The sequence below is a fragment of the Pseudophryne corroboree genome, chromosome 7 (assembly GCF_028390025.1).
Source record: "Pseudophryne corroboree isolate aPseCor3 chromosome 7, aPseCor3.hap2, whole genome shotgun sequence".
Taxonomy (NCBI): Eukaryota; Metazoa; Chordata; class Amphibia; order Anura; family Myobatrachidae; genus Pseudophryne; species Pseudophryne corroboree.
The window spans coordinates 398,079,808-398,105,760 of record NC_086450.1 but is presented as its reverse complement, the minus strand read 5'-3'; the positions used below and the strand labels follow the sequence as shown (position 1 = coordinate 398,105,760).

At 48.0% G+C, this 25,953-nt stretch overlaps 1 protein-coding gene across 1 annotated transcript; it reads right to left on the bottom strand.

The window, feature by feature from the left end:
- Nucleotides 1–6,261: 6,261 nt before the first annotated feature.
- Nucleotides 6,262–23,151, bottom strand: LOC134943776 (alpha/beta hydrolase domain-containing protein 17C-like). Its single transcript, XM_063932418.1, has 3 exons — nucleotides 22,528–23,151; nucleotides 13,797–13,976; nucleotides 6,262–6,660 (listed from the first exon to the last, which is right to left on the bottom strand). The coding sequence occupies exons 1-3, from the start codon at nucleotides 23,046–23,048 to the stop codon at nucleotides 6,441–6,443; spliced, it is 921 nt and encodes a 306-aa protein (XP_063788488.1). The 5' UTR covers nucleotides 23,049–23,151; the 3' UTR covers nucleotides 6,262–6,440.
- Nucleotides 23,152–25,953: the final 2,802 nt, after the last annotated feature.

The following is a 25,953-nucleotide window of genomic DNA, read 5'->3' as shown; positions in this document are numbered from 1 at the left end:
CTTTACCAAGGTAATGGCCGAGATGATGATTCTTCTTCGAAGAAAAGGCGTATTAGTTATCCCATACTTGGACGATCTCCTAATAAGGGCAAGGTCCAGAGAACAGCTGGAGACAGCTTTAGCACTATCTCAAGAGGTGCTAAGACAACACGGGTGGATTCTGAATATTCCAAAATCCCATTTAATCCCGACAACTCGTCTGCTGTTCCTAGGAATGATTCTGGACACGGTTCAGAAAAAGGTTTTCTTTCCAGAGGAAAAAGCCAAGGAGTTATCCGATCTGGTCAGGAACCTCCTAAAACCAGGAAAAGTGTCAGTACATCAATGCACAAGAGTCCTGGGAAAAATGGTGGCTTCTTACGAAGCAATTCCATTCGGCAGATTCCATGCAAGAATATTCCAAAGGGATCTGTTGGACAAATGGTCAGGGTCGCATCTGCAGATGCACCTGCAAATAACCCTGTCACCAAAGACAAGGGTGTCACTTCTGTGGTGGTTGCAGAAGGCTCACCTATTAGAAGGCCGCAGATTCGGCATTCAGGATTGGATCCTGGTGACCACGGACGCCAGCCTGAGAGGCTGGGGAGCAGTCACACAAGGAAGAAACTTCCAGGGAGTATGGACGAGTCTGGAAAAGTCTCTTCACATAAACATTCTGGAACTAAGAGCAATCTACAATGCTCTAAGCCAGGCGGAACTTCTCCTGCAAGGAAAGCCGGTGTTGATTCAGTCGGACAACATCACGGCGGTCGCCCATGTAAACAGGCAGGGCGGCACAAGAAGCAGGAGTGCAATGGCAGAAGCTGCCAAGATTCTTCGCTGGGCGGAGAATCACGTGATAGCACTGTCAGCAGTGTTCATCCCGGGCGTGGACAACTGGGAAGCAGACTTCCTCAGCAGACACGATCTTCATCCGGGAGAGTGGGGTCTACATCCAGAAGTCTTCAACATGTTAATAGACCGTTGGGAAAGACCAATTGTAGACATGATGGCGTCTCGCCTCAACAAGAAACTGGACAAATATTGCGCCAGGTCAAGAGATCCACAGGCAATAGCTGTGGACGCACTGGTAACTCCTTGGGTGTACCAGTCAGTGTATGTGTTTCCTCCTCTGCCGCTCATACCAAAGGTATTGAAGATCATACGGCAAAGAAGAGTAAGAACAATACTAGTGGTTCCGGATTGGCCGAGAAGGACTTGGTATCCGGAACTTCAAGAGATGCTCACGGACGAACCGTGGCCTCTACCTCTGAGAAGGGACCTGCTACAGCAGGGTCCCTGTCTTTTTCAAGACTTACCGCGGCTGCGTTTGACGGCATGGCGGTTGAACGCCAGATCCTAAAAGGGAAAGGCATTCCAGAAGAAGTCATTCCTACCTTGATTAAGGCACGGAAGGAAGTCACCGTGAAACATTATCACCGCATTTGGCGAAAATATGTAGCGTGGTGCGAGGATCGGAGGGTTCCGACGGAGGAATTCCAACTGGGTCGTTTCCTACATTTCCTGCAATCAGGATTATCTATGGGTCTCAAATTGGGATCCATTAAGGTTCAAATTTCGGCCCTGTCAATATTCTTCCAAAAAGAATTGGCCTCTGTCCCTGAGGTCCAGACTTTTGTCAAGGGAGTACTGCATATACAGCCTCCTGTGGTGCCTCCGGTGGCACCGTGGGATCTAAATGTAGTTTTAGATTTCCTCAAATCCCATTGGTTTGAACCATTGAAAAAGGTGGATTTGAAATATCTCACATTGAAAGTGACTATGTTACTAGCCCTGGCCTCTGCCAGGAGAGTATCTGAATTGGCGGCTTTATCTTATAAAAGTCCTTATCTAATCTTCCATTCGGATAGGGCAGAACTGCGGACTCGTCCGCATTTTCTCCCTAAAGTGGTATCAGCATTTCATCTGAACCAACCTATTGTGGTGCCTGCGGCCACTAGCGACTTGGAGGACTCCAAGTTGTTGGACGTTGTCAGAGCCTTAAAAATATACATTGCAAGGACGGCTGGAGTCAGAAAATCTGACTCGCTGTTTATATTGTATGCACCCAACAAGTTGGGCGCACCTGCTTCTAAGCAGTCGATTGCTCGTTGGATTTGTAACACAATTCAACTTGCACATTCTGTGGCAGGCCTGCCACAGCCTAAAACTGTAAAAGCCCACTCCACAAGGAAGGTGGGCTCATCTTGGGCGGCTGCCCGAGGGGTCTCGGCATTACAACTCTGCCGAGCAGCTACGTGGTCGGGGGAGAACACGTTTGTAAAATTTTACAAATTTGATACCCTGGCAAAGGAGGACCTGGAGTTCTCTCATTCGGTGCTGCAGAGTCATCCGCACTCTCCCGCCCGTTTGGGAGCTTTGGTATAATCCCCATGGTCCTTTCAGGAACCCCAGCATCCACTTAGGACGATAGAGAAAATAAGAATTTACTTACCGATAATTCTATTTCTCGGAGTCCGTAGTGGATGCTGGGCGCCCATCCCAAGTGCGGATTATCTGCAATACTTGTACATAGTTATTGTTAACTAATTCGGGTTATTGTTAAGGAGCCATCTTTAAGAGGCCCTTTCTGTTGTCATACTGTTAACTGGGTTTAGATCACAAGTTGTACGGTGTGATTGGTGTGGCTGGTATGAGTCTTACCCGGGATTCAAAATGCCTCCCTTATTGTGTATGCTCGTCCGGGCACAGTACCTAACTGGAGTCTGGAGGAGGGTCATAGGGGGAGGAGCCAGTGCACACCACCTGACCTAGTAAAGCTTTACTTTTTTGTGCCCTGTCTCCTGCGGAGCCGCTATTCCCCATGGTCCTTTCAGGAACCCCAGCATCCACTACGGACTCCGAGAAATAGAATTATCGGTAAGTAAATTCTTATTATAATCAATTCCTCCGTGGAGACATTGACCAGCAGCAATTGCCTCCACAAAGTACACAGGGAGCTGAGATGGTGGATTCCAGTGGGGACGAATTGATAATCTGTGAGGAGGGGGATGTACACGGTGATATATCGGAGGATGATGATGAGGTGGACATCTTGCCTCTGTAGAGCCAGTTTGTGCAAGGAGAGATTAATTGCTTCTTTTTTGGTGGGGGTCCAAACCATCCCGTCATTTCAGTCACAGTCATGTGGCAGACCCTGTCACTGAAATGATGGGTTGGTTAAAGTGTGCATGTCCTGTTTATACAACATAAGGGTGGGTGGGAGGGCCCAAGGACAATTCCATCTTGCACCTCTTTTTTCTTTAATTTTTCTTTGCGTCATGTGCTGTTTGTGGAGTGTTTTTTGGAAGGGCCATCCTGCGTGACACTGCAGTGCCACTCCTAGATGGGCCCGGTGTTTGTGTCGGCCACTAGGGTCGCTTATCTTACTCACACAGCTACCTCATTGCGCCTCTTTTTTTCTTTGTGTCATGTGCTGTTTGGGGAGTGTTTTTTGGAAGGGCCATCCTGCGTGACACTGCAGTGCCACTCCTAGATGGGCCCGGTGTTTGTGTCGGCCACTAGGGTCGCTTATCTTACTCACACAGCTACCTCATTGCGCCTCTTTTTTTCTTTGCGTCATGTGCTGTTTGGGGAATGTTTTTTGGAAGGGCCATCCTGCGTGACACTGCAGTGCCACTCCTAGATGGGCCCGGTGTTTGTGTCGGCCACTAGGGTCGCTTATCTTACTCACACAGCTACCTCATTGCGCCTCTTTTTTTCTTTGCGTCATGTGCTGTTTGTGGAGTGTTTTTTGGAAGGGCCATCCTGCGTGACACTGCAATGCCACTCCTAGATGGGCCCGGTGTTTGTGTCGGCCACTAGGGTCGCTTATCTTACTCACACAGCTACCTTATTGCGCCTCTTTTTTTCTTTGCGTCATGTGCTGTTTGGGGAGTGTTTTTTGGAAGGGCCATCCTGCGTGACACTGCAGTGCCACTCCTAGATGGGCCCGGTGTTTGTGTCGGCCACTAGGGTCGCTTATCTTACTCACACAGCTACCTCATTGCGCCTCTTTTTTTCTTTGCGTCATGTGCTGTTTGGGGAGTGTTTTTTGGAAGGGCCATCCTGCGTGACACTGCAGTGCCACTCCTAGATGGGCCGGTGTTTGTGTCGGCCACTAGGGTCGCTTAGCTTAGTCATCCAGCGACCTCGGTGCAAATTTTAGGACTAAAAATAATATTGTGAGGTGTGAGGTATTCAGAATAGACTGAAAATGAGTGGAAATTATGGTTTTTGAGGTTAATAATACTTTGGGATCAAAATGACCCCCAAATTCTATGATTTAAGCTGTTTTTTAGGTTTTTTGGAAAAAAACACCCGAATCCAAAACACACCCGAATCCGACAAAAAAAATTCGGTGAGGTTTTGCCAAAACGCGGTCGAACCCAAAACACGGCCGCGGAACCGAACACAAAACCAAAACACAAAACCCGAAAAATTTCCGGCGCTCATCTCTAATCGCGCACCGCTCAGCATTCAAGCGGCGCTTTTAATGTACAGGGGGCGTAATTGACCACGCCCCCTGTATTAGGCCACGCCCCATTTCCTGCCCGGGGCGCAGAGCGCCCTTGAACCGGCCCTGCCTGTATACTGTTCTCTGCGACGTGTGTGATATACTTGGTAATTATACACCCTGTATACTGTACTGTGTGATGTGTTAGATACACATCGTGATTATACACCCTGTATACTGTACTGTGCGACGTGTGAGATACACCTGATAAATACAAACCCTGTATACTGTATTCTTTTTGTTAGGACAGCCCATACTTGCCGACATTCTTGCTGCTCTCTGCGGGAGAGAGCAGCTAGGTCGGCTCAGCAAGGGGGCAGGGGGGGGGCTGTGATGTGGGGAGGAGGTGGTCCGGAGGCGGGATGGGGGTGGAGCAGGGGCGGGATGGGGGCGGAGTTTTGTTGGCACATCCTTTAAGCCACGCCCCCCGCTCTGTAATGCCGCGATCCCCGGCATTACACTGCAGGGGGTGTGGCTATGATGACGCAATTCAGCAAGAATCGCGTCATCAACTGCCCGGACCGCCCACTTTACACACTAAGTGGGCGGATGGGCAGGGGGACCCCTGATTCCGGGAGACTTGCCTGCTCTTCTGGGGGGCCGGGAGGGTCACCCGATTTTCGGGAGCGTAGGCAAGTATGGGACAGCCTCATTAAAAGGATTACAATTAGGTCCCTGAAACACTGACAAACTATGTACAGTTTCCCTGAGCATTATGTTGGGGAGTCCCGGGTGCCATTCAGACTTGTTGGCTGATTTATATATTTACCTATTCGTGCAACAGATCAGGTTACTGGATCTGTGCTGGAGTGCTGGGCTTGTGGTTACTGTATAAATATATCACTATCTATCTATCTATCTATCTATCTATCTATCTATCTATCTATCTATCTATCTATCTATCTATCTATCTATCTATCTATCATAGTATAGTCCTGTATCGAAGCAACGCTGAGGCTTCCATTTAATATCTATTAAAGTGATCCCATCACAGAAGAAAACAGCTACCCAGGAAACAGCAACCAGCTGTGACACTAATACTCTATGATATAAAACGTAATGGGGCTTAGTTGCTCTTTGATATGAAGCATAAGGGGACTTTGGTGATAATTTGGGGTTAATCGCAGCAGTAAATTTGTTAGCAGTTGGGCAAAACCATGTGCACTGCAGGGGGGGGAGATATAACGTGCAGAGAGTTAGATTTGGGTGGGTTATTTTGTTTCTGTGCAGGGTAAATACTGGCTGCTTTATTTTTACACTGCAATTTAGATTGCAGATTGAACACCCCCCAAATCTAACGCTTTCTGCAAATATTATATCTGCCACCACCCCCATCCCCCCCTGCAGTGCACTTGGTTTTGCCCAACTGCTAACGGATTTTCTGCTGCGATCAGCTCTGAATTAGGCCCTTAGTTGCTCTATGATATAAAACATAAGGGGACTTAGTTACTCTATTCTGTAAAACGTAAGGGGACTTAGGGCCTAATTCAGAGATGATCGCAACAGCAAAATTTTTCACTAATGGGCAAAACCATGTGCAGTACAGGTGGGGCAGGTGTAACAAGCGCAGAGAGAGTTAGATTTGGAGAGCAGAGGCTGCTCCTTTCTATTTGCACCTAATTATCGGTTGATTATTCCTAAACAATTACTACTGTGATGTGGCAGATGTGTGAGAATCATACCATGCTTACAGCTTGTGTTCCTGCATGAGACGACGCTATGGAAAAATAACACAGACACCCTTGAGTTAGTTCAGATTGGTATATGTAAGAGAGCTTTAGGCGTTATGTATATGTCAGATCCCAGATGTTAGCTCCCAGCAGATGGACTGGTCATTATCTTTGACTGATGGATCTGATGGATCTATAATGCACCTAGGTGGAATGTGCCGTTGAGAGGTCTCAGTCCCGGATTAGATGGTACATGTACGGGTGCGGTGGTGGCTTCAGATATTGGGCAGCTCCTGAGAGATGAATTTCTGCAGTCTCACTAGATATTGCTTGTGCTTATATAAATCGGTATGCCTTCCTCCTTCCACCCAGAGAGGCTTTACAGCATTTGGGCACCGCTCATACAGTGTCAGCCCATGGCAGAAGTCCACAACCTTATCTTCAGTCCCGTGGAAGATAAGTACCGGGCAGGTCACCTTGGAGATTTTATCGATGCTGCAAAGGACATGATACAAAGGGATTATACAACAGAAACAGCATGAAGCTATCACACATTTAAAACAGCCACTAAATGTATAGGGGTCTATTCATGAAGCAGTGAAAAGTGTGGAGAAGTGAGCTAGTGGAGAAGTTGCACATGGCAACCAATCAGCATTGAAATAACATTTATAATTTGCATACTATACAATTGTACAGAGCAGCTGATTGGTTGCCATGGGCAACTTCTCTACAGGCTCACTTCTCCACTCTTTTCACTGCTTCATTAATAGACTGGAAACATGGAAGAAATGCATTGTGTAACATGCACTGCTGCTCATATAGAAGGTCACATACAGGACTTCGGCAGAGCAATGTTGGACAATGAATCTACTGTTGGTAATGAGCCCAGTGTAATCTATCTGCAGAACTAGCCTCAATGTCATACACCCTCCCACTGCAGCTACGCCGGCTCCCGCAGCCCAACAACTTGTTGCCCATCTTATAATACATTGTGGCGTCTGTAGTGAGGAGAGTGCGCAGACATCGGGGTCACTTGCTCACACAGGCAGAGCATTGTTCACCAATGTGAGCATGTGGGAGCGGCAGCAGCAGATGCAGGATGTTACGACACTGGCAAGAGACACAGGGCCACAGCCCCCAGAAAGTAAGCTCTGGGGACCAGGTTTCTGGTAGGGAATTATCCTGTAAGTTTCTCTAACGTCCTAGTGGATGCTGGGGACTCCGTCAGGACCATGGGGGATTAGCGGCTCCGCAGGAGACAGGGCACAAAAATAAAGCTTTAGGATCAGGTGGTGTGCACTGGCTCCTCCCCCTATGACCCTCCTCCAAGCCTCAGTTAGGTTTTTGTGCCCGTCCGAGCAGGGTGCAATCTAGGTGGCTCTCCTAAAGAGCTGTTTAGAAAAAGTTTTTAGGTTTTTTATTTTCAGTGAGTCCTGCTGGCAACAGGCTCACTGCAACGAGGGACTTAGGGGAGAAGAAGTGAACTCACCTGCGTGCAGGATGGATTGGCTTCTTAGGCTACTGGACACCATTAGCTCCAGAGGGATCGAACACAGGCCCAGCCATGGAGTCCGGTCCCGGAGCCGCGCCGCCGACCCCCTTACAGATGCCGAAAAGCGAAGAGGTCCAGAAACCGGCGGCAGAAGACTTTTCAGTCTTCATGAGGTAGCGCACAGCACTGCAGCTGTGCGCCATTGTTGTCACACACTTCACACCAGCGGTCACGGAGGGTGCAGGGCGCTGCAGGGGGCGCCCTGGGCAGCAATGAGAATACCTTGTTCTGGCTAAAAAATACATCACATATAGCCCTTGAGGCTATATGGATGTATTTAACCCCTACCAGGTCTCACAAACTCCGGAGAAGAGCCCGCCGAAATAGGGGGCGGGGCCTATCTCCTCAGCACACAGCGCCATTTTCCTGCTCAGCTCCGCTGCGAGGAAGGCTCCCAGGACTCTCCCCTGCACTGCACTACAGAAACAGGGTAAAAAAGAGAGGGGGGGGGGCACTTTTTTTGGCGTTTTTGATATATATTAAGCTGCTATAAGGGAGACAACACTTCTATAGGGTTGTTCCTATATATTTATAGCGCTTGGGTGTGTGCTGGCAAACTCTCCCTCTGTCTCCCCAAAGGGCTAGTGGGGTCCTGTCTTCGATAAGAGCATTGCCTGTGTGTCTGCTGTGTGTCGGTACGTGTGTGTCGACATGTATGAGGACGATGTTGGTGTGGAGGCGGAGCAATTGCCGGTAATGGTGATGTCACCCCCTAGGGAGTCGACACCGGAATGGATGGCTTTATTTATGGAATTACGTGATAATGTCAGCACATTACAAAAATCAGTTGACGACATGAGACGGCCGGAAAACCAGTTAGTACCTGTACAGGCGTCTCAGACACCGTCAGGGGCTGTAAAACGCCCTTTACCTCAGTCGGTCGACACAGACCCAGACACCGAATCTAGTGTCGACGGTGAAGAAACAAACGTATTTTCCAGTAGGGCCACACGTTATATGATCACGGCAATGAAGGAGGCTTTACATATCTCTGATACTGCATGTACCACAAAAAGGGGTATTATGTGGGGTCTGAAAAAACTACCTGTAGTTTTTCCTGAATCAGACGAATTGAATGAAGTGTGTGATGAAGCGTGGGTTAACCCCGATAGAAAACTGCTAATTTCAAAGAAGTTATTGGCATTATATCCTTTCCCGCCAGAGGTTAGGGCGCGCTGGGAAACACCCCCTAGGGTGGATAAGGCGCTCACACGCTTATCAAAACAAGTGGCGTTACCGTCTCCTGAAACGGCCGCCCTCAAAGATCCAGCAGATAGGAGGCTGGAAACTACCCTGAAAAGTATATACACTCATACTGGTGTTATACTGCGACCAGCCATCGCCTCTGCATGGATGTGCAGTGCTGGGGTGGTTTGGTCGGATTCCCTGACTGAAAATATTGATACCCTGGATAGGGACAGTATTTTACTGACTATAGAGCATTTAAAGGATGCATTTCTATATATGCGAGATGCACAGAGGGATATTTGCACTCTGGCATCGAGAGTAAGTGCGATGTCCATATCTGCCAGAAGAAGTTTATGGACGCGACAATGGTCAGGTGATGCGGATTCCAAACGGCATATGGAAGTATTGCCGTATAAGGGGGAGGAATTATTTGGGGTCGGTCTATCGGATTTGGTGGCCACGGCAACAGCCGGGAAATCCACTTTTTTACCTCAGGTCCCCTCCCAACAGAAAAAGACACCGTCTTTTCAGCCGCAGTCCTTTCGTTCCTATAGGAACAAGCGGGCGAAAGGACAGTCATATTTGCCCCGAGGCAAAGGAAAGGGTAAGAGAGTGCACCAAGCAACTTCTTCCCAGGAGCAGAAGCCCCCCCCGGCTTCTGCAAAGCCCTCAGCATGACGTTGGGGCTTTACAAGCGGACTCAGGGGCGGTGGGGGGTCGACTCAAGAATTTCAGCGCACAGTGGGCTCACTCACAGGTGGACCCCTGGATCCTGCAGATAATATCTCAGGGTTACAGGTTGGAATTCGAGAAGTCTCCCCCTCGCCGGTTCCTAAAGTCTGCTCTGCCAACGTCTCCCTCAGACAGGGCGACGGTATTGGAAGCCATTCACAAGCTGTATTCTCAGCAGGTGATAGTCAAGGTACCCCTCCTACAACAGGGAAAGGGGTATTATTCCACACTATTTGTGGTACCGAAGCCGGACGGCTCGGTAAGACCTATTCTAAATCTGAAATCTTTGAACCTGTACATACAAAAATTCAAGTTCAAGATGGAGTCACTCAGAGCAGTGATAGCGAATCTGGAAGAAGGGGACTTTATGGTGTCCCTGGACATCAAGGATGCTTACCTGCATGTCCCAATTTGCCCTTCACATCAAGGGTACCTCAGGTTCGTGGTGCAAAACTGTCATTATCAGTTTCAGACGCTGCCGTTTGGATTGTCCACGGCACCTCGGGTCTTTACCAAGGTAATGGCCGAAATGATGTTTCTTCTACGAAGAAAAGGCGTATTAATTATCCCTTACTTGGACGATCTCCTGATAAGGGCAAGGTCCAGGGAACAGCTGGGGGACGTAGTAGCACTAACCCAAATAGTGCTGCAACAGCACGGGTGGATTCTGAATTTTCCAAAATCTCAATTGACCCAGACGACACGTCTGCTGTTCCTGGGAATGATTCTGGACACGGTTCAGAAAAAGGTGTTTCTTCCGGAGGAGAAAGCCAAGGAGTTATCCGAACTTGTCAGGAACCTCCTAAAACCAGGGAAAGTGTCTGTGCATCAATGCACAAGAGTCCTGGGAAAGATGGTGGCTTCTTACGAAGCGATTCCATTCGGCAGATTCCACGCACGAACTTTTCAGTGGGATCTGCTGGACAAATGGTCCGGATCGCATCTGCAGATGCATCAGCGGATAACCTTGTCGCCACGGACAAGGGTGTCTCTTCTGTGGTGGTTGCAGAGTGCTCATCTGTTAGAGGGCCGCAGATTCGGCATACAGGACTGGGTCCTGGTGACCACGGATGCCAGTCTGAGAGGCTGGGGAGCGGTCACACAGGGAAGAAACTTCCAGGGAGTATGGTCAAACCTGGAGATGTCTCTTCACATAAATATACTGGAGCTAAGAGCGATTTACAATGCTCTAAGCCTGGCAAAACCCCTGCTTCAGGGTCAGCCGGTGTTGATCCAGTCGGACAACATCACGGCAGTCGCCCACGTAAACAGACAGGGCGGCACAAGAAGCAGGAGAGCAATGGCAGAAGCTGCAAGGATTCTTCGCTGGGCGGAAGATCATGTGATAGCACTGTCAGCAGTGTTCATTCCGGGAGTGGACAACTGGGAAGCAGACTTCCTCAGCAGACACGATCTACACCCGGGAGAGTGGGGACTTCATCCAGAAGTCTTCCACATGATTGTGAACCGTTGGGAAAAAACCAAAGGTGGACATGATGGCGTCTCGCCTCAACAAAAAACTGGACAGGTATTGCGCCAGGTCAAGAGAACCTCAGGCAATAGCTGTGGACGCTCTGGTAACGCCGTGGGTGTTCCAGTCAGTGTATGTGTTTCCTCCTCTGCCTCTCATACCAAAAGTACTGAGAATTATACGGCAAAGGGGAGTAAGAACGATACTCGTGGCTCCGGATTGGCCAAGAAGAACTTGGTACCCGGAACTTCAGGAGATGCTCACGGAAGATCCGTGGCCTCTACCTCTAAGACGGGACCTGCTTCAGCAGGGACCGTGTCTATTCCAAGACTTACCGCGGCTGCGTTTGACGGCATGGCGGTTGAACGCCGAATTCTAAGGGAAAAAGGCATTCCGGAAGAGGTCATTCCTACACTGGTAAAAGCCAGGAAGGAGGTGACTGCACAACATTATCACCGCATTTGGAGAAAATATGTTGCGTGGTGTGAGGCCAGGAAGGCCCCCACGGAGGAATTTCAATTGGGTCGATTCCTACATTTCTTGCAAACAGGATTGTCTATGGGCCTCAAGTTGGGGTCCATTAAGGTTCAAATTTCGGCCCTGTCGATTTTCTTCCAGAAAGAATTGGCTTCAGTTCCTGAAGTTCAGACTTTTGTAAAAGGAGTACTACATATACAGCCCCCGGTTGTGCCCCCAGTGTCTCCGTGGGACCTTAATGTAGTTTTGGATTTTCTCAAATCCCATTGGTTTGAGCCACTCAAATCGGCGGATTTGAAATATCTCACATGGAAAGTAACCATGCTACTGGCCCTGGCTTCAGCCAGGAGAGTGTCAGAATTGGCGGCTTTATCGTATAAAAGCCCATATCTGATTTTCCATTCGGACAGGGCAGAACTGCGGACGCGTCCTCATTTTCTGCCTAAGGTGGTGTCAGCGTTTCACCTGAACCAGCCTATTGTGGTGCCTGCGGCTACTAGCGATTTGGAGGATTCCAAGTTGCTGGACGTTGTCAGGGCATTGAAAATATATATTTCAAGGACGGCTGGAGTCAGAAAATCTGACTCGCTGTTTATACTGTATGCACCCAACAAGCTGGGTGCTCCTGCTTCTAAGCAGACGATTGCTCGTTGGATTTGTAGCACAATTCAACTTGCACATTCTGTGGCAGGCCTGCCACAGCCTAAATCTGTCAAGGCCCATTCCACAAGGAAGGTGGGCTCATCCTGGGCGGCTGCCCGAGGGGTCTCGGCATTACAACTCTGCCGAGCAGCTACGTGGTCGGGGGAGAACACGTTTGTAAAATTCTACAAATTTGATACCCTGGCTAAAGAGGACCTGGAGTTCTCTCATTCGGTGCTGCAGAGTCATCCGCACTCTCCCGCCCGTTTGGGAGCTTTGGTATAATCCCCATGGTCCTGACGGAGTCCCCAGCATCCACTAGGACGTTAGAGAAAATAAGATTTTACTTACCGATAAATCTATTTCTCGTAGTCCGTAGTGGATGCTGGGCGCCCATCCCAAGTGCGGATTGTCTGCAATACTTGTACATAGTTATTGTTACAAAGAAATCGGGTTGTTATTGTTGTGAGCCGTCTGTTCAGAGGCTCCTACGTTGTCATACTGTTAACTGGGTTCAGATCACAAGTTGTACGGAGTGATTGGTGTGGCTGGTATGAGTCTTACCCGGGATTCAAAATCCTTCCTTATTGTGTACGCTCGTCCGGGCACAGTATCCTAACTGAGGCTTGGAGGAGGGTCATAGGGGGAGGAGCCAGTGCACACCACCTGATCCTAAAGCTTTATTTTTGTGCCCTGTCTCCTGCGGAGCCGCTAATCCCCCATGGTCCTGACGGAGTCCCCAGCATCCACTACGGACTACGAGAAATAGATTTATCGGTAAGTAAAATTTTATTTTTTCGATCAGAAAAGACTGATGGACTCTAATTGGATTAGCATTCGGTATAAGATGGGATGGGTTCGGTATGCTATCCCGGTGGTCGTGATGCTGGCGGTCACATGACCAACATCAACATCTTGACATTGAAGATCCCAACGGTGGAAGGGGTAAGTATGTTTTCTCAACCCTACCCTAACCCTCTGGGGCTGGCAGCTAGGGCTAATCTCCCCTCCCCCAGTGCCAAACTCTAACTACCCCGGGCCCTAATACTAAAGCTATCCCCAATACTTACCTTCAGGATGTCAGTGGTCGGTATTCCAGCGCAGGTGTACCGAGTGGTGTTGGGATTCCGGCATCAGTCACATGACCGCCGACATCCCGTCCATCGGAAATACTGCAGGCATCCCACTGGGATACACATACAAACTGATTGGGCCAACAGAGCTGGGGGTGTATTTACTAAAGTTTGATTTTTATTGATTTCAAATTGGGAGGAATCAATCTAAAGGGATGTTGTGTTCCAGGGGCTAAAACACACATTTACTAACATTGGAAAATGAATATAAAAAGATTATCTGACACAATTTCCATTTAGATGGATTTCCAACAGATGAAAATTGGAGGAAATGGACATTTATTAGATATACCCCTAGTGTTTCCCTGACAAAGCGCACCTGGGGGCCAATCCAGTTATACTGTATGTGAGCTGCCGCTGGCTCTGCCTGCTCCCAGCACATACTAAATCCCACAGATAACCTACAGCTTAGTATAAAAACACAGCATTGTCTTACTTGGTGAAGGCATCCCAACAGTAGGTCCTCCGGACGTTAGGATAGACCATCCGCACCCCTGACATTAGCGGGGCATGCAGAATTACTGCTGCACATTGGTATCGTGTGGCAAGGTCAACGGTAGGTGCCGTTCCAATGCTCTCCCCATATAAGATGATATTTTCCGCCGGGACTCCGTATCTGTAGAGATAAAGCAGAAAATGTAGTAATCTCTAATTACATAATTTCTATTGTAGTTCCTTATGGGACACTTCTATATAAAGGCTTTATATCTGAACTAGGTAAATGAATGGATCACTTATATGAGTGATAGGCAGTGTATGTGTGGAACAGGACTACATAGGTTATGCACATTTACCTAGTTACAGGCAGATTGGACCACTAAGGAGCTAGGGGAGGGGTGCATCCAGTCACATTGGGAGGAAACCCCTCTATGCCGCTAGATAGAAGGGGGAGCCCAATAATGCAACATACTCTTACAGCACAATACATATGGCAGTGCATCCTATTAGGCAGAAGAGCAGAGGAAAGTGTCACCTCCTGATTCTGCAGTAGTTACATCCTTTGGCTAAGTCACTATAATGCCAGCAACATATATATATATGTATATATATATATATATATATATACAGATCCCTGCACTCTCACGCAGCTCTGCCAGCAACTGGGGTGCCAATCAGAGTCTGACCCACATAGAGGGGTGGGACCCATAGTACAATACAGGATTATCCACCTAGTGGAGCAGATAGCACTCTCCAGACTTTACTTCAATAAATCAGCAAAGAAAGTATTTAATGTAAAGGTAATCTCACAGTTCAAAGGTAATATCCATTTCCGACGTTTCGGTCCACACCAGCACCTTTGTCAAGGAGTTACAGCGTGGTCAAAGCAGTCAGCATCACAGCAAAAAGTCAACATAGTAGGTAACTGTTATACAGAGATATTGCCTCACCGGCCCCCATTAAATAACCAGCATATAAGCGCCAGTCCCGCCCCCACACTTGCAGGAAGTGGGGTGGAACGCATGGCTGAGACGCAGACATCACTTCCTTGTTCACAGGAAGCATGCTGCGTCCGTCTAGTTGAGTGTTGCATCGGGCGCGCCGTGGAACGCAATCCGGAAGTGGGGAGAACCATGTGCTGGAACGCACGCGTCACATCTGGGGTTTACCGGAAGTGAGCTGCGTCCGTCTTTTCAGTATCCACAGCCATGATCACCGCTGATCACGGAGTAACACATCATTATAGTGGTTTAATACACTAGAGTGCGTCACTGGTATTAGGGCAAAATACAGGTTAGCACATCATTATATTGGTTTATTGCACTGGAGTGTTTCACTAGTTATTGGGCAGATGTGGAACCAGCAGCGATGGGAAAATTACCCACCGCGATCCATCAGCATAGTGGTTTAATATTTCATTGGAGTACATCACTGGTATTAGGGCAAATACAGGTTAACTTAACACATCATTATATTGGTTTATTGCACTCGAGTGCGTCACTGGTTATTGGGCAGATGTGAAACCGGCAGCGATGGGGAAATTTACCCCCCCCCCCCCCCCCCCCCCCGCGCGATCCAGTTCATAATCTGCCTCACCCACCACGGATGTAGTTCACACAGGGCATTACTCATAATATAAACATTATTTCATCAAATTCCGATTCTAGCTGGGAATAACAGAGGCCGGTGTGGTCACTGTATTGGTGCTATACCATAATACAAAAATACAGGTTGAGTCTCCCTTATCCAAAATGCTTGGGACCAGAGGTATTTTGGATATGGGATTTTTCCGTATTTTGGAATAATTGCATACCATAATGAGATTTCTCTAACGTCCTAGTTGATGCTGGGGACTCCGTCAGGACCATGGGGAATAGCGGCTCCGCAGGAGACAGGGCACAAAAGTAAGCTTTTAGGATCACATGGTGTGTACTGGCTCCTCCCCCTATGACCCTCCTCCAAGCCTCAGTTAGGTTTTTGTGCCCGTCCGAGCAGGGTGCAATCTAGGTGGCTCTCTTAAAGAGTTGCTTAGAAAAAGTTTTTAGGTTCTTTATTTTCAGTGAGTCCTGCTGGCAACAGGCTCACTGCATCGAGGGACTTAGGGGAGAGAAGTGAACTCACCTGCGTGCAGGATGGATTGGCTTCTTAGGCTACTGGACACCATTAGCTCCAGAGGGAGTCGGAACACAGGTCTCGCCCTGGGGTTCGTCCCGGAGCCGCGCCGCCGACCCCCCTTGCAGATGCTGAAGATTGAAGAGGTCCGGAACCAGGCGGCAGAAGACTTTCAGTCTTCATCAGGTAGCGCACAGCACTGCAGCTGTGCGCCATTGTTGTCAGCACACTTCACACTGCGGTCACGGAGGGTGCAGGGCGCGGGGGGGGGGGCGCCCTGGGCAGCAATGTGTAATACCTGTATGGCGAAAAATACATCACATATAGCCCTTGAGGCTATATGGATGTATTTAACCCCTGCCAGATATCACAAACTCCGGAGAAGAAGCCCGCCGAAAAGGGGGCGGGGCCTATTCTTCTCAGCACACAGCGCCATTTTCCCTCACAGAAATGCTGGTGGGAAGGCTCCCATGCTCTCCCCTGCACTGCACTACAGAAACAGGGTTAAAACAGAGAGGGGGGGCACTGATTTGGCGATATGAATATATATTAAATGCTATAAGGGAGGAACACTTATATAAAGGTTGTCCCTATATAATTATAGCGTTTTGGTGTGTGCTGGCAAACTCTCCCTCTGTCTCCCCAAAGGGCTAGTGGGTCCTGTCCTCTATCAGAGCATTCCCTATGTGTGTGCTGTATGTCGGTACGTGTGTGTCGACATGTATGAGGAAAATGTTGGTGAGGAGGCGGAGCAAATTGCCTGTAATGGTGATGTCACTCTCTAGGGAGTCGACACCGGAATGGATGGCTTATTTATGGAATTACGTGATAATGTCAACACGCTGCAAGCCGGTTGACGACATGAGACGGCCGGCGAACAAATTAGTACCTGCCCAGGCGTCTCAAACACTGTCAGGGGCTGTAAAACGCCCATTTACCTCAGTCGGTCGACACAGACCCAGACACGGACACTGATTTCAGTGTCGACGGTGAAGAAACAAACGTATTTTCCTTTAGGGCCACACGTTAAGGGCAATGAAGGAGGTGTTACATATTTCTGATACTACAAGTACCACAAAAAAGGGTATTATGTGGGATGTGAAAAAACTACCTGTAGTTTTTCCTGAATCAGATAAATTAAATGAAGTGTGTGATGATGCGTGGGTTTCCCCCGATAAAAAATTATTGGCGGTATACCTTTTCCCGCCAGAAGTTAGGGCGCGTTGGGAAACACCCCTTAGGGTGGATAAGGCGCTCACATGCTTATCAGAACAAGTGGCGGTACCATCTACAGATAGGGCCGTACTTTAGGAGCCAGCTGATAGGAGGCTGGAAAATATCCTAAAAAGTATACACACACATGCTGGTGTTATACTGCGACCAGCGATCGCCTCAGCCTGGATGTGCAGAGCTGAGGTGGCTTGATCGGATTCCCTGACTAAAAATATTGATACCCTTGACAGGGACAGTATTTTATTGACTATAGAGCATTTAAAGGATGCATTTCTATATATGCGAGATGCGCAGAGGGATATTTGCACTCTGGCATCAAGAGTAAATGCGATGTCCATATCTGCAAGAAGATGTTTATGGACACGACAGTGGTCAGGTGATGCAGATTCCAAACGGCACAAAGATGTATTGCCGTATAAAAGGGAGGAGTTATTTGGGGTCGGTCCATGGGACCTGGTGGTCACGGCAACTGCTGGAAAATCCACCGTTTTTTACCCTAAGTCACATCTCTGCAGAAAAAGACACCGTCTTTTCAGCCTCAGTCCTTTCGTCCCTATAAGAGTCATATCTGCCCAGGGATAGAGGAAAGGGAAGAAGACTGCAGCAGGCAGCCCATTCCCAGGAACAGAAGCCCTCCAACGCTTCTACCAAGTTCTCAGCATGACGCTGGGACCGTACAGGACCCCTGGATCCTACAAGTAGTATCCAAGGGGTACAGATTGGAATGTCGAGACGTTTCCCCCTCGCAGGTTCCTGTAGTCTGCTGTACCAATGTCTCCCTCCGACAGGGAGGCAGTATTGAAAACAATTCACAAGCTGTATTCCCAGCAGGTGATAATCAAAGTACCCCTCCTACAACAAGGAAAGGGGTATTATTCCACACTATATGGTGGTACTGAAGCCAGAAGGCTAGGTGAGACCTATTCTAAATCTGAAATATTTGAACACTTACAAAAGTTCAAATCCAGATGGAGTCACTCAGAGCAGTGATAGCGAACCGGGAAGAAGGGGACTATATGGTGTCCCGGGACATCAGGGATGCTTACCTCCATGTCCCAAAAATTTGCCTTTCTCACCGAGGGTACCTCAGGTTCGTGGTACAGAACTGTCACTATCAGTTTCAGACGATGCCGTTGGATTGTCCAAGGCACCCCGGGTCCTTACCAAGGTAATGACCGAAATGAGGATTCGTCTTCAAAGAAAATGGACGACTTCCTGATAAGAACAAGGTCCAGAGAACAGTTGGAGGTCGGAGTAGCACTATCTCAAGTAGTTCTACGACAACACGGGTGGATTCTAAATATTCCAAAACCGCAGTTGTTCCGACGACACGTCTGCTGGTCCTAGGGATGATTCTGGACACAGTCCAGAAAAAGGTGTTTCTCCCAGAGGAGAAAGCCAGGGAGTTATCCGAGCTAATCGGGATCCTCCTAAAACCAGGAAAAGTGTCAGTGCATCATTGCACAAGAGTCCTGGTAAAAATGGTGGCTTATTACGAAGCGATTCCATTCGGCAGATTTCACGCAAGAACTCTTCAGTGGGATCTGCTGGACAAATGGTCCGGATCGCATCTTCAGATGCATCAGCGGATAACCCTATATCCAAGGACAAGGGTGTCTCTCCTGTGGTGATTACAGAGTGCTCATCTTCTAGAGGGCCGCAGATTCGGCATTCAGGATTGGGTGCTGGTGACCACGGAGGCCAGCCTGAGAGGCTGGAGAGCAGTCACACAGGGAAAAAATTTCCAGGGAGTGTGATCAAGTCTGGAGAATTCTCTCTACATAAATATACTGGAGCTAAGAGCAAATTTATAATGCTCTAAACTTAGCAAGACCTCTGCTTCAAGGTCAGCCGGTATTGATCCAGTGGGATAACATCACGGCAGTCGCCCACGTAAACAGAAAGGGCGGCACAAGAAGCAGGAGGGCAGTGGCAAAACTGCAAGGATTTTTCGCTAGGCGGAAAATCATGTGATAGCACTGTCAGCAGTGTTTCATTCCGGGAGTGGACGACTGGGAAGCAGACTTCCTCAGCAGGCACGACCTCCACCCGGGAGAGTGGGAACTTCATCGGGAAGTTTTCCACATGATTGTGAACCGTTGGGAAAGACCAAAGGTGGACATGATGGCATCCCGCCCGAACAAAAAACGGGACAGGTATTGCGCCAGGTCACGAGACCTTCAGGCGATAGCTGTGGATGTCCTGGTAACACCGCGGGTGTAACAGTCGGTGTATGTGTTCCCTCCTCTGCTTCTCATAACCAAGGTATTGAGAATTATAAGACGTAGAGGAGTAAGAACTATACTCGTGGTACCCGGAATTTCAAGAGATGCTCACAGAGGACTAATGGCCTCGGGAGCTAAGAAGGGACTTGCTTCAGCAAGTACCATGTCTGTTCCAAGACTTACCGCGGCTGCGTTTGACGGCATGGCGGTTGAACGCCGGATCCTAAGGGAAAAGGCATTCCGGAAGAGGTCATACCTACCCTGGTCAAAGCCAGGAAGGAGGTGACCGCACAACGTTATCACCACATGTGGTGAAAATATGTTGCGTGGGTGAGGCCAGGAAGGCCCCACGAAGAAATTTCAACTAGGTCGATTTCTGCACTTCCTGAAAACAGGAGTGTCTATGAGCCTCAAATTGGGGTCCATTAAGGTTCAAGTTTCGGCCCTGTAGATTTTCTTCCAGAAAGAATTGGCTTCAGTTCCTGAAGTCCAGACATTTGTCAAGGGAGTATTGCATATACAGCCCCTTTTGTGCCTCCAGTGGCACCGTGGGATCTCAACGTAGTGTTGGGATTCCTCAAATCATATTGGTTTGAACCGCTCAAATCTGTGGATTTGAAATATCTCACATGGCAAGTGACCATGCTGTTGGCCCTGGCCTCGGCCAGGCGAGTGTTAGAATGGGCGGCTTTGTCTTACAAAAGCCCATATTTGATTTTCCATTCGGACAGGGCAGAACTGCGGACTCGTCCCCAGTTTCTTCCTAAGGTGGTGTAAGCGTTTCACCTGAAACAACCTATTGTGGTGCCTGCGGCTACTAGGGACTTGGAGGACTCCAAGTTGCTAGACGTTGTCAGGGCCCTGAAAATATATATATATATATATATATATATATATATAATTCCAGGACGGCTGGAGTCAGAAAGTCTGACTTGCTGTTTATATTGTATGCACCCAAAAAGCTGGGTGCTCCTGCTTCTAAGCAGACTATTGCTCGTTGGATTTGTAGTACAATTCAGCTTGCACATTCTGTGGCAGGCCTGCCACAGCCAAAATCTGTAAATGCCCATTCCACAAGGAAGGTGGGCTCATCTTGGGCGGCTGCCCGAGGGGTCTCGGCTTTACAACTTTGCCGAGCAGCTACGTGGTCAGGGGGGAACACGTTTGTAAAATTCTACAAATTTGATACCCTGGCTGAGGAGGACCTGGAGTTCTCTCATTCGGTGCTGCAGAGTCATCCGCACTCTCCCGCCCGTTTGGGAGCTTTGGTATAATCCCCATGGTCCTGACGGAGTCCCCAGCATCCACTAGGACGTTAGAGAAAATAAGATTTTACTTACCGATAAATCTATTTCTCATAGTCCGTAGTGGATGCTGGGCGCCCATCCCAAGTGCGGATTGTCTGCATTACTTGTACATAGTTATTGTTACAAAAATCGGGTTATTATTGTTGTGAGCCATCTTTTTTTAGAGGCTACTTCTTTGTTATCATACTGTTAACTGGGTTCAGATCACAAGTTGTACGGTGTGATTGGTGTGGCTGGTATGAGTCTTACCCGGGATTCAAGATCCTTCCTTATTGTGTACGCTCGTCCGGGCACAGTACCTAACTGAGGCTTGGAGGAGGGTCATAGAGGGAGGAGCCAGTACACACCATGTGATCCTAAAAGCTTACTTTTGTGCCCTGTCTCCTGCGGAGCCGCTATTCCCCATGGTCCTGACGGAGTCCCCAGCATCCACTACGGACTATGAGAAATAGATTTATCGGTAAGTAAAATCTTATTATCATGGTGATGGGACCTAAATCTAAGCACAGAATGCATTTATGTTACATATACACCTTATACACACAGCCTGAAGGTAATTTTAGCCAATATTTTTTATAACTTTGTGCATTAAACAAAGTGTGTCTACATTCACACAATTCATTTATGTATCATATACACCTTATACACACAGCCTGAAGGACATTTAATACAATATTTTTAATAACTTTGTGTATTAAACAAAGTTTGTGTACATTGAGCCATCAAAAAACAAAGGTTTCACTATCTCACTCAAAAAAGTCCGTATTTCGGAATATTTGGATATGGGATACTCAACCTGTAATAATAATAGGCATAAAAGATGGACAGGCAACAACATAATGAGAAACAAGAGAAATATACATAGTTAGTCCCACAGCCGGTGGAATATTAACATCTACAATCGTGTGGCTGAATCAAGTGTATCTAAGTTATCTCAATAGAGTTCATTAGTCTATTTCAAAAAGATAGATAAAGGGTTATTTTCATTCATTCCTTTTGGTGCTATCGTGTCCAGTTTGTGTATCCACAGGCTTTCTCGTTTTCTAAGCAAGAAAGCACGGTCATGATGTGCTAACCTGTATTTTGCCCTAATACCAGTGACGCACTCTAGTGTATTAAATCACTATAATGATGTGTTACTCCGTGATCAGCGGTGATCACGGCTTTGGATACTGAAAAGATGAACGCAGCTCACTTCCGGCATACCCCGGATGTGACGCGTGCGTTCCAGCACATGGTTCTCCCGACTTCGAGATTGCGTTCCACGGCACGCCCGATGCAACACTCAACTAGACGGATGCAGCACGCTTCCTGTGAACAAGGAAGTGATGTCTGCGTCTCAGCCATGCGTTTCATCCCACTTCCTGCAAGTGTGGGGGCGGGACTGGCGCCTATATGCTGGTTATTTAATGGGGGCCGGTGAGGCAATATCTCTGTATAACAGTTACCTACTATGTTGACTTTTTGCTGTGATGCTGACTGCTTTGACCACGCTGTAACTCCTTGACAAAGGTCCTGGTGTGGACCGAAACGTCGGAAATGGATATTACCTTTGAACTGTGAGGTAATCCTGTATTATATATATATATATATATATATATATATATATATATATATATTATACACCCATTGTCTCTATGCAAGCAAGTCCCAATACACCAATTACATTTATATAACCAGTTCATGTGGGGAGAGGAGTATATAAACTAATAGGAGCACAATACACAGCATATACATTCACCCTATGCAGTAAATAGTAGCCCTTAGTGTAGCATATCCCTCACATACATACAGGACAGAGGCTATGTGAGGGCTGGAGAAGACTCATACATCCCAGTCATACAGTACATACCGGGTCCTCAGGGCGTGCCAGGCTGCCTCGATGTCTGCATATGCATTCTTCTCGCTTTGCTTTCCGCTGCTCACCCCATAGCCTGAGTAGTCATACGAGAAGATATTGCACTTGATCTTGGAGCCCAGGGCAAGGTAGCGGCTGCATATCTTGCCTAGGTCAACAGCACAGTCGTGAGAGTAGAGGAGGGTGTAGCGGCTCCCAGGGACGCAGCGGACATACATACAGGCCAGGCTATTACCCCGCTTGGTGGTACAGCGGAACATCTCTACAGCGTCCAGCTTCTGCTGGGAATGTGGCCAGTTAGCCCCCTCTGACAGTTGCAGATTGCATACCGGAGGTAGAGAGACTGTGGGGTCCACCTGCTTATCCTGCGCCAGGTCCTGGGCTGCGGGGGCCTCAATCTCACGTAGCGTGTACGTAGGCTCCGGGGGGTGAAATGCCAGTTTGGCAATAATACGGTTCAGCCGCGGAGGGCAGCAAAAGATCGAACAAAGCCTCCTCCACGAGAGGCCGTACATCCTCAGAGAGGGGTGTTGGGCCCGGTCCTAACAGTCTGGACACTGGGCACTGATCTTATTAATTGTAAATATAACTGTAAATAAAATACAGAGAACAACTGAATTAACAGCTCTGATAAATACGCGACTTCTCACACTGATGTCTGAGAAGCAACTACTCTCTCTGAGTAACAGCCAAGTGGATAAGAGGTTATGACACAATTGTGACATCACAGACACTACCTGCCCCTGACCAGGGGATACGGAGCTCCCGCATGCAGTAACGTCTCGGTGAAGACGCCAGGGGCAAGTCTCCTGTGCATTTCTATACCGCTCCACCCCGCTGAGGCTCTGGTGTACATCATTTCCCTGGCTAACGGGACAGCACCAGGGAGCAGGAATCGAAAGCTCCTGCCCAGCGGTAACAGGTTCATTTACCATATTTTTATTTTTATTTGTACTTTTTTCAACATCCGTTTACACTGCTCATATTTGTTGAACAAACACACTTCAACCCGGGTCACGGGTATTATCCTGTGGGCATGCCACTGTGAGCTACATATCTGGAAATTATTCTGTAGCCGCACATTTAAGTGTGTACATATTGTTTCTTGTATAAATCCTGAGACTTTTGTGTTAACAGTGGCTAATTTTACGTTTCCAACCTGCACTTTAATTAAACACCAGGTGCTCGTATTTATCATACGGTTATACAACATTATTGTGATGTTTTAATAATTGTATTACACCCCCGGGAGGTTGTTGCATTGTATTTTATGTGCATTCTTATTAAATATTTTATACTATATGATTGTTAAGCGCCACTTGTTTTTTTTTTTTGTTTTTTTGTGGATTAAGGGATTGGCAATCCCCTTGTACAAGAGGCGGCTGACGATCATATTGCAGTCTCACTCACCTAAGCGCTTAGTGTATTTTCTGCCCCTGACCAGGGCTGCATTGTGACATCACAGACACTACCTGTACCTGACCAGGGCTGCATTGTGACATCACAGACACTACCTGTACCTGACCAGGGCTGCATTGTGAAATCACAGACACTACCTGCCCCTGACCAGGGCTGCATTGTGACATCACAGACACTACCTGCCCCTGACCAGGGCTGCATTGTGACATCACAGACGCTACCTGTACCTGAGCAGGGCTGCATTGTGACATCCAGGAACTTCATGACGGCTCTATTGCGGGAGGTCCCTAATACTAAGTATAAGTCCAGGGCATGAACCCCACAAAGTCGGCTCAGGCCCAACCACCCCAGGGCAGCATACCATTGAAATACTATAGTGTTAATATGTGTTAATAAGAAAGAAGCAGGAGCTATGTGTTAGAAATTGATACAAAAATGAGGGTGTTAGTAAAATATTTAAAAGAGTAGTATTAGTGGTAAAATAAGAATGTTACACAAGTGCTAAATAAATAATATGGCATGCTACCCCAAGGTAGCCCGGTCACACCAGACCTGCGGGGTACCCCAAGCTCAGCATCACCATCCACAGCGCACATCCCCTGTTTATACTCCTCCCCAATCACTACTTACCTAACATCACCAGACACCAATTCCCCCCATGTCCTGCACCCGTGTGTACCTGCCCTGTCTGCAGCATGAGCATAAAGTCACCAGATGTGTCTGTATTACACAGACTGTACCAGGCAGTATGTGTATTGTGCACCAGGGACCCTCTGAGTTCATTTTTAAACAATTCATTAATTGCTGATTCTAGTCCCTTCAAAAATGTAAAAAATAAATAAATACAGAAAAATGCTGCTTGTCAAAGTAATCACTTGCATTTACTACCCTGTAGCCTGTACTGTGCAGTGAGATACACCCAGTGCTGCAAGTATGGCGGTATTGGCTGACGGTCCGCGAGCTCTGATTGGCTAACAAACCGGCGCCTCGTTTGCTATTCCTGCCGCCAGAGACATTAAGGGGCAGGAGAGGCACTGTGGGGTAATATGTACTGGCACTCTAGGGCAATGTGTATCTGGCACTCTGGGGCAATGTGTATGTGACACTCTGGGGCAATCTGTACCTGACACTATGGGGCAATGTGTATCTGACACTCTGGGGCAATGTGCATCTGACACTCTGGGGTAATGTGTATCTGGCACTGTGGGGTAATGTGTATCTGGCACTCTGGGGCAATGTGTATCTGGCACTGTGGGGTAATGTGTATCTGGCACTCTGGGGCAATGTGTATCTGGCACTGTGGGGTAATGTGTATCTGACACTGTGGGGTAATGTGTTTGCAATGTGCATCTGACACTCTGGGGCAATGTGTATCTGGCACTGTGGGGTAATGTGTATCTGACACTCTGGGGCAATGTGCATCTGACACTCTGGGGCAATGTGTATCTGGCACTGTGGGGTAATGTGTATCTGACACTGTGGGGTAATGTGTTTCTGGCACTCTGGGGCAATGTGCATCTGACACACTCTGGGGCAATGTGCATCTGACACTCTGGGGCAATGTGTATCTGGCACTGTGGGGTAATGTGTGTCTGGCACTCTGGGGCAATGTGTATCTGACACTGTGGGGCAATGTGTATCTGACACTCTGGGGTAATGTGTATCTGACACTCTGGGGTAATGTGTTTCTGGCACTCTGGGGCAATGCGTATCTGGCACTGTGGGGTAATGTGCATCTGGCACTCTAGGGCAATGTGTATCTTGCACTCTGGGGCAATGTGCATCTGGCACTCTGGGGCAATATGTATCTGACACTCTGGGGCAATGTGTATCTGGCACTGTGGGGCAATGTGCATCTGGCACCATGGGGCATTTGTGCATCTGGCACCGTGGGGCATTTGTGTATCTGGCACTGTGGGGGCATATCAGGCACTGTAGGAGCATATCTTGCACGGTGGGGGTGTATCTGGCACTGTGGGATCATATGTGTATCTAGCGCAA

What these genes read in the sequence shown, in the direction of transcription:
- LOC134943776 (XM_063932418.1), bottom strand. Translation starts at nt 23,048, where the DNA reads ATGTACGGCCTCTCGTGGAGGAGGCTTTGTTCGATCTTTTGCTGCCCT. An exon ending in TGGCACGCCCTGAGGACCCG is followed by an intron (nt 13,977 to 22,527) that starts GTATGTACTGTA and finishes TTATCTCTACAG; the next exon opens with ATACGGAGTCCCGGCGGAAA. An exon ending in TGTTGGGATGCCTTCACCAA is followed by an intron (nt 6,661 to 13,796) that starts GTAAGACAATGC and finishes TGTCCTTTGCAG; the next exon opens with CATCGATAAAATCTCCAAGG.